The 17027-nt window shown below is 42.9% G+C and overlaps 1 protein-coding gene across 2 annotated transcripts in view; it reads right to left on the bottom strand.

The window, feature by feature from the left end:
* Positions 1–17027, bottom strand: part of TMTC1 (transmembrane O-mannosyltransferase targeting cadherins 1) — a 186416-nt gene that overhangs the window by 2841 nt on the left and 166548 nt on the right. For both annotated transcript variants that reach the window (XM_081958734.1, XM_081958733.1), the window contains 6 exons: positions 12485–12587; positions 7834–7969; positions 6816–6960; positions 4486–4623; positions 3773–3895; positions 2271–2348 (listed from right to left, as the gene is read on the bottom strand). In XM_081958734.1, the coding sequence (XP_081814860.1) occupies positions 2271–2348; positions 3773–3895; positions 4486–4623; positions 6816–6960; positions 7834–7969; positions 12485–12587 (723 nt within the window). The remainder of the gene's footprint in view (positions 1–2270; positions 2349–3772; positions 3896–4485; positions 4624–6815; positions 6961–7833; positions 7970–12484; positions 12588–17027) is intronic.

The following is a 17027-nucleotide window of genomic DNA, read 5'->3' on the forward strand; positions in this document are numbered from 1 at the left end:
CGAATTTTGATCACATGACCACAGTGATGCTGCAGTGATAGTAAGTGTGAAAAACGGCCGTAAGTCACTTTTTTCAGTGTCGTCGTAGCTTTGAACAGTCACTAAGTGAACTGTTGTAAGTTGAGGATTTACTTTTACAGGACCTCATTCTTTTCTTCCTTGAAAGTGCTCAGATGTGATTCTCTTTCCCACTCCCTTTTCACAACAGCCGTGTGAGATAAAATTAATTTCTCTATTAATTGAGAAATGATGCACAGACCAGACTGTCAGAGTTTGTTGCAGCAATCATATCCAGAAAGTACACACAGGTAACTGATTCAGAAGAATTCATTAACTTCTCTTTATATATAATATAACCCATGAAGTAAATATACAATACCAAAAGCAGTTTTTCCAACGTGGTACGGAATACAAGCAAACACAGGCCAAGGAGAGAACAGTTTCAGTTTCAGTTTTTAGCAGCAAACTAGTTTTGAGCTCAGCAGACTCAGAGCTGCAGAGCTAAGCTACGCCCAGGCTCCAAACGGTTTCAGCTCCCATTGGCTGACCTTGTTACTAAACCCTATTGCAGTTCATGAATATACACTGGCACAGACAAAAGGAATAAGTATCAAAGCTACATAGGGATGAAGGCAAATGTACATTTCCCAGGATAACATTGAAGGATCCAGTCTGGGTCAGTCACCGGAACCAGAGATTTAGTCTTTAGTCCCACATTCCGGTGAGAGAGAAGTTCCCTATGAATGGGCTCCAGCATGAATCCGAAATCCCAGAAAACTAAACCTCTGGTCCCAATGACTGAACCAGATTGGATCCTACTACATAGGAATCTTTATCATACCAAACAGATAAAATCTCAAATTCATCCAGCTGTGGGGGGGGGATTCTTCCCATACAATAGAACCTCTGGTCACGAATGCTTCTGACCACGACCAAATCGGGTTCCGGCCAAAAAATTAACAAAATTTTTGAATCTGGTCACGAACACATACTCGGATGGCGATCAAACACGGCCGCGGCCAACTTCCCCTCCCGCGCTATTTTTTTTTTTTGTAAGCGCCAAACAACAGCAACCTCGTGTGGCCACTGCATTAATTTTGGTTAGGTTTGGGTCATGACCAAATCGGGTTGAGACTGAAGTTTGGAACGAATTATGGTCCGTGACCAGAGGTTCTACTGCAGTGTTTCTCAACCTTGGCAACTTGAAGATGTCCGGACTTCAACTCCCAGAATTCCCCAGCCTTTATTTGGGAACTAACCCTCTCACAAAACTGCTTATCAGCTACAGATGCAGTCAGAACCCCCATGATGTGCCTAATAGGAAGGTGTAAAGGAGATGACCTATGATAAGGTTAGTGTCAGGGTTCCAAGTAATACACCCATTGCAAACAGAACTCCGAGGCAAGCAAGTTCCTCCAAGAACAAGTTTATTGGATATATCATATTGGCATAGACTGGTGAAAACCGGCTCTAAAGGTTCCCACGGTTTTCACATAATTAAAAGTAAGGTTCCCCCCCCCTTTCCCAAACAATCACATGGTCCAATCAAAATGCTATCCAGTTGCTTGGAAACTTCACTCCTCCTCCTCTTTTCAGCCACCTGTGGGAATGTCCTTGGTTCTCAGGGGAAATTATTTTTTTGGGGGGAGGGGTGTATCTCTATTCCCTCGCCTGTCCCTCAGAACCATTGTGGCAACACTGAAGCCTCCAAGATGGCCTCTGTCAGGCCAGCTTTAGAGATAACCCAAGATAAGGTTAGTACTAAGGCAGCATCCAAGCTGAGCAGCTACATTTTGAGGGAAGTTTCTACAGAGCTCATCTGTGATGGTATTTAGGTGGACTCTTACTATGCTCATTCCTTGACCATGTTGACTGAGGCTGAGAGGACATTTGGTTCAATGGTTATCTGGAGAGTCAACAGTTTCCTGTGCTTCTCTAAGTAATAACTTAAAATAACAAGAAGTTTAATTTAAAAGCACCCTCCAGATACATTTTGTTGCAGCTCCAATTAAACTAGAAATGAACAAGACTACTTGGGAAGTCTACTGTAGCTTGTAATGCTTTTAATTAGACAAAGCAAAGAACTTTTGATATTTACTATTTAATTAAATATTGAATAATAAATATTGTTTTAAGTAGACTTAGGCAACCTAGATAATCCAATATCATGCAATCCAACGTGATCTGGTGTCCACACATTATGTACCAAAGGATTATAAATAAAAATATTTTAATAACAAACACACAAATAATTTCTGCTATTTTCTTACCTTGATATGTTCAATGCCTCCCATATTCATCCATGCTTGTGCTTGCTCTGGATTGAAGTCTACAGACACTTTATAGCTCTACGTTAACATGAAAATGAAAACTCAACATTAGGAGACCTGAATCTATATTGTGGAGATGTTAATGCACACAAGGAATAGCTTTTCCCACACTTGGGTTCTTAGATATTCTAGATTACTAATTTATTGAATGAAGAAGGTTGGGGATTGTAACCTAACCATAAATGGGAGCCCCAAATTGAGATGGACAGGATAGGAGATTAATGACACGTTTCCCAATAATACAGAGGTGATATTCAGCATGTTCTGACCAGTTCTGGAAAACCGGTGGCGGAAATTTTTAGTAGTTTGGAGAACCGGTAAATATCACCTCTGGCTGGCCCCGCCCCTATTTATTCTCTGCCTCCTGAGTCCCAGCTGATTGGGAGGGAATGTGGATTTTGCAGTAACCTTCTCCTGAAGTGGGGAGGGAATGGTGATTTTACAGTATCCTTCCCCTGCCAGGCCCACCAAGCCACGTCCACCAAGCCATGCCACACCCACCAAGCCACGCCAAGCCACGCCCATAGAACCTGTAGTAAAAAAATTGAATCCTACCACTGCAATAACTGTAATTTTCTTAGAACAATCAATATGTCTAAGACAACTAGCATGTGTACTATTCTGCAAAGAATTTGAAAGACTATCCTTTGTTTCAAAAAAAATTGGGGAGGAGGGGAAAAAAGGGGAAACTAGAGCTGGTATCTTGGAGAGAGCCAGCTAATGAACATATTCTTGTTTTAATATGAGAAGGGAAGTAAAAGGAATACAGTTCAGATGGAGATGAACTCTTGGATATGAGCTGAGTATTATGAATCACAGAGACTGCTGTTCCAAATTAAGAAGCTGAGAACTTTGGCAACATAGCAAAAGTTGATCATAATCCCTGGAAATAAGCATATAGTTGCCTATTAAATTTTAAGGTGCAAAATAGATTATGTTTCTCTGGAAAATATCCTTTTGCTAGCAAGCTATAAGGTGCTGGTCGTTCCTGAGTCTAGGGAGCAATGCTCATCTCCGTTTCAAAGCCAAAGAGCTAGTGCTATCCGAAGACGTCTCCGTGGTCATGTCGCCGGCATGACTAAGCGCCAGAGGCACATGGAATGCTGTTACCTTCCCACCAAAGGTGGTCCCTATTTTTCTACTTGCATTTTTTACATGCTTTCGAACTGCTAGGTTGGTAGAAGCTGGGAGATGTAATGGAAGCTCACTCCTTTACACGGCGCTAGGGATTCGAACCGCCAAACTGCCAACCTTTCTGATCGACAAACTCAGCGTCTTAGCCACCGCATCTATCTTACTATACATTCATCCAAATAGATTTCTCCTACGGCAGCCTTTTTGCTCTAGGATCCTCAGATGCATGTGTTCAAATAAGCAACCTGAAGAGTATCACTTAGGTTTAACGAGATAAGCAATCCATGTATTCATATATAAGTGAGTACCTCAAAAGCTTTGTCCAGGTGGTTTTGTTCTCTTAGCTGGTTTCCTTTGGTGAAAAAGAGCTCTGATATGATTTTGGGGTCCTTTGGTTTCAATTTTAAAGCTTTGTCTATGGCTTCAAGTGCCTGTACAGACATACACAATAAATATAGATGAACAAAACTCCTATCCAACAACAACAGCAAATCAGGGCCATAAAATGCCTCATTCGGCCACTACGAGACATTTACTATCTACGGGCCATCAGGTGGATCCAAATTCTGCATTTAAAGTTTTACTTTTACTACTAAAGTTTTACTACGCCACAGGAACTCTCATTTCCTGGGTTTTGCTGAGGCTGTTGCCATTAACCGTTTAAAGCCTCCCTTATGCATGCAGAACCAGCTTTATGTCAATCTACACCTCCCGTGGGCGTAAGGCTTGTCATTGGTTGCTATTTTGCATAGATTATAGGCTTAATTCATGCTCTTGCTAGATCTTATATTTGAGGCTGATTTGCAACCGTGTTAATGTACTGTAGGTTCTGATGAGTCAATATGAAATGATGGCATCTACCTCTGTTCATCTTTTGACTGTATTGTTTAAATTATTAAAAGGGACTGTTTTAAAAACTCCTATCGTAAATCAACAGTTATTTTGACATGGCCTTTTCCAACTGTGGCCCTCCAGATATAGGAAGATGACAGCTTTTAGACTACTAGAGGGGTATCTATACCTTGTTGTAGTTCTCTTGCTTGCTGTAGATGGCAGATAGCAAGCGGTAGCACTCCAGGCACTCAGCTCCTTCGGTCACAATGTGGCTCAACATTTGCTCTGCTTCCTTTGCTTGTCCCATCATCGTTAAAACCTGAGCCTATAAAGAGAGGAAAAAAGAAGTAAAGGAAACAATTCTTCCTCCTAAAATCCTGGGGAATATTCAGTTGGTCTCCCTCTGTACGGCAATCCGTTCTTCTGTCTGTTCCTATACTGGCTTCTCCCTGTTAGTGGGCTCCAAAAGGAGCCAAGGCGCTGCCTTGTGGGGGTGACGAAGCTAAGGAGGCAGGGATGAAATCCTCCCGGTTCGGCCCGCTTCAGCCGAACCGATGTGGACAATTGTCCTTGGTTCTACGAACTGGTAGTAAAAAAAAAAAAGCTTCTGACGAACACGTGGCTCAGCTGTGAGCTGCCCATTATTAGAAGCTTTTCCACCCCAGCTTTTTAAAGCATTTTTTCCCTGCCAGCAGGGAAAAAATGCTTTAAAAAGTGAGAAAATGTTGGCCACTCCGTCACATGACCCCACCACCAAGCCACACCTGCAGAACCGTGTGTGCGTGTGTGTGTGTTTCTTTTGTGGGGGGAGGATTAGATTTCAGCACTGTAAGGAGGGGCGCCCTGTGAGGTCTCAGGAGAGAACTCAACTCTCCTGCTGAAATCTACGGCCTTTTTTCTTTCTCCCTCTTTGCCACAGTGGGAAGAAGAGGCAGCCTAAGATGGCTGTCACAAAGCTGGGATAGCAGATGACCATCTAAGCACAGCGCAGGAGGACTTTGTGAGCAGTGCGTGAACTGGGTGAGAAGAATTCTTTCTATTCAAATTTTAACCCCAAAGAAACACGGAGGAACTATTGACTTGGAGCGAACAAGCACTTTGGAAAGTGATTAAGTGATTAGCAACTGGAAGGAGGAGATTTAAAAAGAGAGGAAACAATTTATTCTTTAAAAATACAAGCATTTTAAAAGGTTGGAACTATGGACTTAAAAAATTAACACTGCTTTTTCATTTGGATTTGAAACTTATTGTGCCTTAATAACTTTTACAATTAAAGAGAGAGAAAAAGAAGCAAAGGGAACAATTCTCTCTCCTAGAATCCTGGGGAATATTCAATTGGTCTCCCTCTGAATATTCCCCAGGATTAGTAAGGCAGCCTAAGAACGCTAAAGGTACAGGGTTCAGTCTTATGCCTTAGAAATACATTTATCAACCACTTGGTCAGCGTCTGTTTGAAGTTGCAACAACTCTGTAGGAATGGGATTTATGACAGATCCTTGACGTTATGGCCATTGCAGCACGCTTTTGGTTATGGGATTGTGATCAGGGTGCTTGGCAACTGGCTTGCTCTTGCAAGAGATGTAGTGTCCAGTGGTAGCAGAATTGCCATTTGCAACCTTCCCTAACACGTCCCACAAGCAAAGTCAATGGGGAAACCAGAATGTTGCAAGTCACTCTGGCAAGTCCATCCAGCCTTCTAGGCTCAAGCCCTGCTCTGCTGTCCACCCTCCTGGGCTTCCTGCCATTGGGCCCCACGGCAACATTCCACTGCAACATTTATCTCATGCTTTGCAGCACCATCCCTGCCTACTTTACATGTGGCCTACAACAGGCCTCCCGAGCTCCCCCACATCTCCTCCAACTCACCTGCAGCCTGCAGCAGCCTCCCAGGACTTCTCCCATCCTCCTGCACCATCTCTACCTGGGATTCCCACCTCTTCCCACTTATCCTGTGTGTTACGACAAAAACCAGGACTCCGGATATTGTCATCATTAAGCAATGTGATCACATGACATTGCAATTTATGAGTGCCACACAGTGGTGGGTTCCGGATCCCGTTCCAACCGTTACAATTGGAAAGGGCCTGGCGTCGCCCACATGGACGCGCGCAGCTCAGGCATGTGCCGTCCCTGCCAGCGACGCATCCGCAAGCCTCTGCGATGCTCCAGCTGCTTGGTGGAGTGTTGCGCAGGCGCTGCACGCGCCTGCGCGTGCACGGAAGTGCCAATGGCGTTAAAGGACAGGTAAGAGCTCGGGTTGCGTGCATGCGCAGGGGATTGTACACATGCGTGGGGGGCAGAGGGAGTGCAAGGAGTTGTGCATGAGCAGGTGGGCAGGTCGCATTTCATTATGGCTGTGGGCAGACACATGTGCGCTCTTGTGCGCATGTGCGCTATTTCAGCACATGAGGAGAAAAAGGTTAGCCATCCCTGCCCTATACTATTTCAAACAAACGGTTGTCCAACTCTTCTTAAAATTTCCAGTGCAAGGCCTGAAAAGGAACAGTGTGGACTCACCAGAGCCAGCCGAGTCTCTTTGTTGGATGGCTGCAATGCGGCAGCTTCCCTATAAACCTTTAAGGCATCTTCATATCGGCCAGTGTTATAGTACAGCGCTCCGAGTGGGGACAGGATTTCAACTTTCCGTGCTATTTTAAGCGCCCTAAATAATAAAATGACAAAATAAGTGACGTGCAATACCTCTTTAAAGTTCTCCAACAGTTCCTCATCTTTTCTTCTACCCTGTCCTCTCCCATTATGCCCAGCCCTTACTAAAAAAAAATAACCTGGAATTCAGATAAAATTCAAATTCTTCTTTTGCAGTAAACATCCAGAGCCAAATGGTCATAAAATGATAGTGTAACCCTTTAAAAAAACACACACAGTATAGCACTATTTCCCTTTTAAAAGCCAAGGATTTCTTGTTGCCTTGCCAGGAACCACCTGTTCTGACCTAGGCTGCCTGAGAGCATGAAGCAAACTCCTTGTCCCGACAAAAATCCCTTTTATTAATTTACTGTGAATTCTGCTCATTCACGTCCAGCAAAGTCTTTCAAAGGAGGATTTACAGTCACAGACCTTATCTGGCTTGGAGAGCTGCCAGGCAGACGTCTGCAAAACTTGGCAAGAAGTCTCGGAGAGTCACAAACCAATTAAGCGAACTACTTGTCTCCTGCAAACTCCGCTCCCTTTTTGCTCCTCTTTTATTTCCTCTGGGAGGGGCCATTCATCGTCCACCTGTGGCCTTACTCCCAAGTCGACCCCTGTTCTTTAGCTGTTCCCTTTGTCTGGCAACTCTGCACATGCACGCACTGAGAACAGGCTCCAGCTCTTCTTCTGCCCCACTGATCTCCGACTCCAAAGGCAGCTGATAACTGACATACGGCTCTGGCCCCCTCTCTGCCTCTGACACAGAGCCGTCATCAGACCACAGGACTGGCCCATGTTCCTCCCCAACCTCCTCACTGTCAAAATCTGCTTCAAGCTCTGCTGGCCACTGGCGGGCCACAACACCATCGGATGCCCAGATGCTTACCGCTTGTACCAAACTTCAGCATCCTTGTTCTGTCCCAAGGAGCGGTAGAGTCTGCCCAGATTCACCATGGCCACATGATGACCGGGGCTGAGTTCAATGGCTTTCTGGTAGTGAGAGACAGCAGTCTCTGGAGAGCCTAGAAAAAAGAAAGCTGAGTTCGGGTTGCTCAAACTTGTATTTCTTTGTTTGTATCCTATTATTATTATTATTATTATTATTATTATTATTATTATTATTATTATTATTATTATTATTATTATTATTATTATTATTATTATTATTAACAAACGACTCAAGGCAGTGAACATCTGCAACACACCTTCCTCTTCATATTTTCTCCACCACAACAACCCTGGGCTGGACTGAGAGAGAGTGAGTGACCCAAGGTCGACCAAGGCCATTCAAAGTTAGTATCTCTGAAAGTATTTTATGAGCTGCTTGAGAGAGATTTGGAATCAGCATATATACAAGTTTAATAAATGTCTGGAAAAAATAAATGCATATGGAAACTGTCAAGAGTATATTCATGAATAGGGCATAGCAACAAGGTCAGCCAATGGGAGCTGAAACACTTTGGGGCCTGGGCGTGGCTTAGCTCTGTAGCTCTGAGTCTGTGCAAAAGCTAAGAACTAGTCTGAGCTCTGAACTGAAACTGGAAGCCAATCTCTCCTCTCTACCACATTGGAAGAACCAGCCGTTGGTATTGTATATATGCCTTATGTGTTATTATGTATATAAAGAAGTTAATGAATCCTGCTGTATGAGTTACCCATGGGTGCTTTCTAGATTTGATTTCTGCAGCAATTGCTGACAGAAACAGGATGGACAATCCCATATAGCAGGGGTCCACAACCCCCAGTCTGCAGCCTGGTTACTGGGAGAAACCACCTCCCCTCCACCCCCACCCCCACCCCCTCCATTTCACTGGTCCAGAGAGCTGGAAAGGTTGGGGACCCCTGCCATACAGAACGTTCAGGAAGACTTCAAGTTCATTGCAAAGGGAGACATATCTACAATTATAAAAAAATATAAACAGACAAATACTCCCAGAATCAACCAACCGTTGGTTACTTTGCAATGTGCAAGCGATACAAGTACAGGTTGTTCTCAACTTACAACAGTTCATTTAGTGACTGTTCGAAGTTACAAAGGCACTGAAAATCGTGATTTATGACCATTTTTCATACTTATGACCATTGCACCATTCCCATGGTCATGACTTACATTCAGATGCTGACTTACGTTTATGACAGTTGCAGTGTTCAGGATTCATTTTCTTCTGACAAGCAAAGACAATGGAGAAGCCAGATTCGTTTAACAACCATGTTACTAATTTAACAACTGCAGTGATTTGGTTAACAAATGTGACAAGAAAAGCCGTAAAAATGGGACAAATTCATTTAACAATTTTTTCACTTAGCAACATAAATTTTGGGTTAAATTATGGTCCTAAGTTGAGGACTACCTGTAATGTTAAAGCACATTACTAGCTTTTTTACACTGGGCTGCAGTAATAAATGAATTCCCTAATCTACTTTTGAAGAGCTAGGGAGAACTATTTTCTCAAATATGGCAGAAGTAAGATTAGTTATAATTAGAATTTCAAAAATATATGCCATATGTCTCAAAAGATGCTTCCAGCAGTTTTACAGGCATTAAATTAAAAGCATTAATATTAATGTAAATACATACATACATACAGACAGACAGAGACAGAGAGACAAAGACAGTAAAACATCCAGATGACCACTAGATGGCAGTAGTAAGTCATCTAGAATTTTGGCAGCCCAGATAAGGTAAAGGTAAAGGTTCCCCTCGTACATATGTGCTAGTCATTCCTGATTCTAGGGGGCAGTGCTCATCTCTGTTTCAAAGCCAGTGCTGTCCGAAGAGGTCTCCGTGGTCATGTGACCGGCATGACTAAACGCCATTACCTTCCCACCAAAGGTGGTCCTTATTTTTCTACTTGCATTTTTATGTGCTTTTGAACTGCTAAGTTGGCAGAAGCTGGGAGAAGTAACAGGAGCTCACTCCGTTACGCGGCGCTAGGGATTCAAACCGCTGAACTGCTGACCTTTCTAATCGATAAACTCAGCATCTTAGCCACTGAGCCCAGATAAAGTAATCCCATTAACATTAAATAAGGGGAGAAGAGACATGCAGGATCTAAAATCAATACCAACCCAAATAGCAACTGTGATATTTCTTTTTCCACAAGATGGAGCTGGTCTATTACATTTTCCATAGATACATGGCAGAACTATCCATTACAAGAAAGTAGAGAGAAGTACAAGCTGTGGGAACTGATTAAGTAGGATAATTTGTCGGTGTCGTATGTTAAGCAAAAACAACAATCAATGTGTTGACAATTAATTTCATCCTTGAGAAAAGTGACAGATTGCTAGCAATGGAAAGCAAACAGCTTTTAAAGATAAATTTTATACAGCAACCCACTGTGTGTGTCACACATTCACATATATCCCGTTACAGCGGAGTCGAGCGATCTGCATGTGAAATGCAAATAAAACCCAAGTTAAAAATAACTACAATTTAAATTTAAGATGCATAGCAAGGAGGGGAGGGGGGGATTTGCTGGCTGCTAGTTTACATGGTTTAAAATGTCCAAATATCTTTCCAAAGTCACCAGGTATCAATATGAAGCAGGGTAAGTAATCCCTGGCTGATGGACTAAAGTCTAGCCACCTTCAAATTGATCTTGCCTCCTGCTCAAATCCATTCAAAGATCAGATGAAATAAACTAGATTATTACTACTACAGATTAGCAGAGTTGGAAGGGGCCTTGTAGGTCAGCTAGTCCAACCCCCTGCCCAAGCAGAAGACCCTACACCATTTCTGACAAATGGCAGTCCAGTCTCTTCTTGAAAGCTTCCAGTGATGAAGTTCCCATAACTTCTGAAGGCAACTTCTATTCCATTGGTTTATTGTTCTCACTGCCAGAACATTTCTCCTTGTTTCTAGGATGAATTTCGCCTTGATCAGTTTCCATCCATTATTCCTTGTCTGGCCTTCGGGTGCTTTGGGAAATAACTTGACCCCCTTCCTCTTTGTGGCAGCCCTTCAAATATCGGAAGACTGCTATCATGTCTCCCCTGGTCCTTCTCTTCACTAGACTAGCCATGCCCAGTTCCAGCAACCGTTCTTCATATGTTTTAGCCTCCAGTCCCCTAATCATCTTGGTTGCTCTTCTCTGCACTCTTTCTAGAGTCTCAACATCTTTTTATAGTGCAGTGACCAAAACTGGATGCCTTATTCTAGATGTGGTCTTATTAAGATTTTATAGAGCGGCTTAATCTTGATTGCATCCCTCTGTTAATGCAATTTAGGATTGAATGGGCTTTTTGGGCTGCCGCCGCACACTGTTGGCTCATATTTAATTGGTTCTCCTCTAAGACTCCAAGATCGCTCTCACAGTTACTGCTATTAAACCTTTTCCAGGCTTAAGATGTTGCCATTTAGCTGGACAAGTAAGACTGGAAACCTGTGCAGATTTTCCTGGAAATACCGGTAGTTCCAATATGGCTAGTTGCTTAGCAACCTTGAAAGGTATAACAAACGTCCCTTGGGAGAGGGGGAAGCTACCGATCCCACAATCACATAATCATGTTTTATAACAGTTTTGCTGAAAACATTTACTTCTGGTGAAGTTTGGCAAAAATAGCAAACCGTTGTTTCATTTAATGCCCACATGTGTTTTAACAACCACTGGGGAGAAAAAAACAACCCATCAAATTGGGTCAGTCACATGGGCGACCTGATTTTTGATCATCATAACTTGCAACAATGATAGGCAGGCTCCATTAAGGTCATAAGTCAAGGATTACCAGTATGCCCACTGAACTGGAATTCACTTGCATAGACCCAATTCCGCAAATAACTAATGTCTGCCTCCACTCTTAGCAATATTTGAATGGAAGAACCTGTAATAACAGCAACATCTAATGTGGGATCCTCCTATCTACATGACTGTCCTTTCAACTGAGTTGAGGGTTGCCTTCTGTACGTTTTGGAGCCTTCAATGCTCTTAACAGCCTTCTCACAACCTGGATGACCTCCAGATGTACAGACTTTTCCTAGGATTTCCCAACCCATCATGGCCATGGACAAAAATTCTTGGAATTGAAGTCCTTGTACCCTCAAAGACATCCAGCGGGATGCCTCTGGTGCAGAGATGGTATTCTATTTTCTTCACTACCGATTCATTAGCAGGAGCGTGCGCGCATGCGCAGAAGGTCCTTGATGACATCGGGTTGGATGGGCGGAGCCTTGCGCTGCCACCACTACTGGTTTGCCCAGACTGGTGCGAACCGGCAGCATACCACCTCTGCTCTGGTGTGTGTACAGTACTTTGCACCTGAACTCTTGATGCATTTGGACCTCAGGTTTTGCAGCCTCTTCCCTTGAAGAACAGCTTTTCAATGTGCATCATAAATAACAACAAATAGTAAATAATGAAAATTATGCCACATACAATGTGACACATGGAGAGGAGCTTTTGGAAAATAAGAAGAAAAAAATATCTTCCCAGAGCAGCCTTGAAATAAATTGCTGGACTAGCAACTCTGATGGGCAATCATTTTAATTTGCCCAGAGTAGTTCTTAATCCTCCAGGTTTTGCCTTGTTTTTACTTACCAGTATCGACTAAAAAAACCCCATAGTTATTATGCAGATCAGAGCTTTCGGGACAATTCTCGATGCCAGCCTGATATACTTCCTCGGCTTCTTTTAACTGTTCCTAAAAGCAAAAAAAAGGGAGAAAATGCTGTTATTCAGTGGCCAGCCACCATTTAAATGACCTCTGGTCCTCAACCACAAGCCCTGGCATTAGCTGCCATTGCTTTACTCCAGGCCTGAGAGCCTGACCTTGAGGCATGGAATACGGTAGCAGAAACAAGCAGGTAGTAAGCTTCCTAAGGCATGCACCTGATAAACAAATAACTGCATGAAGGCATAGTTAAAGTGAATAACTTAGAATATAGTGGTGAATATCTATAGCTCGGGTGTAGGATATGCGTGAAGGTTTGTTGTCGAGAGCTTGTGGGTTAGTTTCCGAGTGTTTTGTTACCATGTTAGATACCATCTTCAGCAGAGTTTAGGGGATGTTAGTGTCAAACAACCTACAAGCTTGGAGAAGAAATCTTCACCTTCAAATTAAAATATTGACTTATTTGTATATCTAAATACATGTCCCTGGGAAACACTCTGGGAAATTTTAAATAGTAAACTTCGAATCCTTTAATGTGAGAGGCCTAGAAATTATGCAAACTGCTGTCTATGTATCAGGCCCAGCTTAAGAAGGTCCTGAGAATAGCCAAAAATTAAGTGATACATTCTATAATTGAAGCAAAGCAGAATTAAGCCATTAAGTCCATCTTTTCTAAATTGGAATCTTCCACATATGTATAGTTTACAATAGTTTATTTATTCATTTATTCAAATTCATACCCTGCCTTTCTTCTAGAAAAGGGGTGTCAAACTCAAGGGCCGGGGGGATTGGATCCAGCCCGCAGGGTGCTTACATCTGACCCGCGGAGTTGACACGGAAACAGCGAAGCTCTGGCCTGCGGTACCTCTGCCAGCAAAAACAAAACTGAAGCTGTCAAAAATGGAGCTCGGGAGCTCATTTTCACTGTCAGAGCCACTATAAGTGCCCCCAACACGAGTGACGTCAAGTTGGTCACGTCCACCAGCCACGTAAAACACAACCCTGATAAGGCCCTCAATGAAATCAAGTTTGCCCCTCCTGCTCTAGAACCTCAAGGTAGCACATATACTACTCTTTCCTTTAATTAAATTCCCACAACCAACCAGCATCCTGTAAGGTAAGTGTAGTCGGGACATACACACAGACCCAAAGTCAGTCTGTGAGCGTCCATGGTTAAGAACAGACTTGAATTTGCCTTTCTTTCACTCTACTCCAACTTTCTTATAATTCCACTGACTTTCAAAACCCAATGTTTGACTATAACTGTCAGAATGCTTAACTAGCTAGATTCCTGCCGTAAACCTATATGACAAAGAGTCAAATGGTGGCATGACTGCGATTGACAACATTTTTGCCAAAACCCAGTTATTTATTTCTGGGTTTTGACAAAAAATGCCCCATAGCAAACCCCAGAAAAAAGGTGATAAAATCCGATCAGTCATGTGCATGACCCACTTTACGACGGTCACAATTTATGATGTAGGCTCAATGTAGGCAGGCTTCATTACAATTGTTCATCGAGGACTAACAGTACAAATGCAACTGATTGTGGGAAATTATTGGAAACGTACCCCATTTGAATTGTACCCAGAAGCTGATAAGGAGCTAAAGCAATGTGCTATAATAATATGCCCTAAAGGTAAAGGTTTCCACCTGTCCAGTCATGTCTGACTTTAGTGGGCAGTGCTCATCTCTGTTTCTTAGCTAAGGGAGCCAGCGTTCTCTGAAGACACTTACGTGGTCATGTGGCCAGGGTGACTATACGCCGAGGTGCACAGAACCACCTTCCCACCAAAGTGGTACCTATTTATCTACTTGCATTTGCATGCTTTGAAACTGCTAGGAGCAGTTGGCAGGAGCTGGATGGAGCAAGTAACGGGAGCTCACTCCACTGTGTGGCATTTGGGTCTCGGACCCAGGCCTATCAGCTTTTCAGCTGACAAGCTCAATATCTTTAATCACTGAGCCACCACTACAATGTGCTTGTCAGGGGAAAAATTTCGCCCTGAACTAATGAGGTCTGGAATCGACGGCTTTTCCAAACAGCATATCCTCAAGAAGCGAAAAATAAAATAAAACCCGAGAACATGTTCTAATTAAAAACAAGCTTTAATACAAAAATAACAAAATAAGAAAACAAACAAATCTATCTAATTGTTACATTTTGGCAAGAACAAATGTTGTCTGCCTTCTTGAAGACGAACAAAGATCAAAAGGGAAGAAGTCTCTGGAATGTGTGATGTATTATAAACATGTTAAGCATGCGCAGTAAATCATTGTCAGATAAGAAAAACTTCTCTACAGTATAAGTTATAATAGAGGCTCAAGTAGACAAATAAAATAACGTAGTGACAGTGCTATAGTAGTGTGTCCGGCTATACAGCCAATAAACAGATCACTGCATTCTGGACATGTCTAGCTTCTACGTAACCTTCAAAACCCCATGTGGAGTCAACTGCAGTAAGGCAATCCCACAAGGCAATCCCATCTCTATCTATAGTGAAACCAATTTAGTTCTGTGGGACTTAACCGCAGGTAAATGTATTTAGAATTACAGCTATCTGCTCGCTTTTGTTAAGAAGCAAGGGCCTTTTTAGAATTCTGTAAGAGTTCATCTCCAAAACTCTGAACTGATTTAATTCAAAGTTGCTTTTTGAAAACAAACATTTCCCAAATTTGACAGAACAAGGCTAAATTTATGTTTTGGGGCTTGCAAAAAAATTAATCATCGACACTAATGGGCATCCAAATTCAAGTAGGGTTAACATCCAGGGTGGCTTTTGCAGAAAAGGAATCCTTCACAAGGTAAACGGGAATTAACCTCTGGGTTAGCTAAGAAAACATAGAGGGGCACTGATTGTAGGCATTAGAGCATGGATACACACACAAAACAAGTGCTGCAGAAGATGTCTGTACACAAAATGGCCATCATAAGTATGGGGCTGCTTACAAAACACCCATTTAGTAGAAATAAAACTCGTTTCCCCATTGTATTCTCTACTGTTCACTAAGGTCCTTGATGGGGCTTCGAGGCATCCATTGTTAGGAGCAAATATGATGCATGCCAATTTGCTACTGATTTATGTTACTTAAGAGACTCTTTTAAAAGCCAAGTGGAAAATCAACCAACCCAGGTTACATATTGCCCTGGAAGCATGGGATTTTATCTGCTGGACGTCTGCAGTGGAAACAAAATTCTGATGGTCGAAAATGAAAGGAGCTCAACAGAAAACCATAGTCTAAGATAAACATATGCTTCCAGTAATCTAGATCATGCTTCCTGAACCTGGTGCCCAGCGCATCATGAGTCTAACGTTATTACAATTTCGGGACTATAACTGGCTGTTTGGAATAGAATTCTGGCTCTCTCTCTCTCCTATTAATTTCTACGTGACACATATGCAGACCTTATAAATGTTACAGAACTACTGATATATGAGAGTAAGTTTTTCCCCCCCCACAACTGCGCAGGGAAGAGAGAATTTCAATTACACATTTATATCATAAAGCACAAGCATTAAAGAGTGAGCCAAAGGCTTCCTACACACAGCGGGGATTGAGAAAAGACAAAAAGGAAGCAAAGAGAGGCAAGTTATATGGAGGCATCGTTCTGGGAGGAACAATGAGGGATTACCTCATGGAATAAGAATGACCTTCAGATGATTAAAGTTGGGGGAGGTCAGAAAAAGCGATGTGTTGGGTTTTCAGTACAGAAAGGTTAGGCAAGGCGGGGAGAACACGGGGGGAAGAGTGTATGTGTCAACTTGTAAAGCGTTTCCATGACTACTATCAAGTTGACATAGGAAAAGGGAGGAGAATTCCATGCATACCTTTGGCCAGAGTCAAGTCTCATATTCCTACAGCTGGCATGTGAAATGAGCATGTGCATAGCCTGCCGCAGCACCTTGTTGGTGGATGTGATTTATGACACAGACAGAAGGGAGGGGATATCAGTTGAAATTTGGCATGTATGTTCCTCTTGGCGTCTAGATCCTCGATAAGGAAGGACTTTTTGAAAAGACCATCAGTATTTCTTATAGTATTATTAACACGCTCTGATGCTAAGAAGTTAAGACGTTTTACTCCACCCTCCCCACCTAAAAAGAACTCTGTTCCAACTGCCACTTGGCCGTGGGCAGTGCATGACTCATCCGGCCTGTGGGCTGGGAGTTTGGAGAGGATCAATGGTGCCAGCTTGATGGAGAGAAAGGGATAAGATGGGAGAGGCCTGTGTGAGGCAAGGCTGAGGAAGAAAAGGGGAGAGGAGAGGATCAATGGGGCCAGCCTGAGGGAGAGAAGGGGCATAGGAGAGGCTTCTGTGGGGCAAGCCTGAGGGAGAGTAGGGGAGAGGAGAGGATCAATGGTGCTAGCCTGATGGAGAAAAGGGGATAAGATGGGAGAAGCCAGTGTGGGGCAAGCCTGAGGAAGAAAAGGGGAGAGGAGAGGATCAATGGGGCCAGCCTGAGGGAC

This window comes from Natrix helvetica, assembly GCF_964273705.1.
Source record: "Natrix helvetica genome assembly, chromosome: 6".
Lineage (NCBI taxonomy): Eukaryota > Metazoa > Chordata > Lepidosauria > Squamata > Natricidae > Natrix > Natrix helvetica.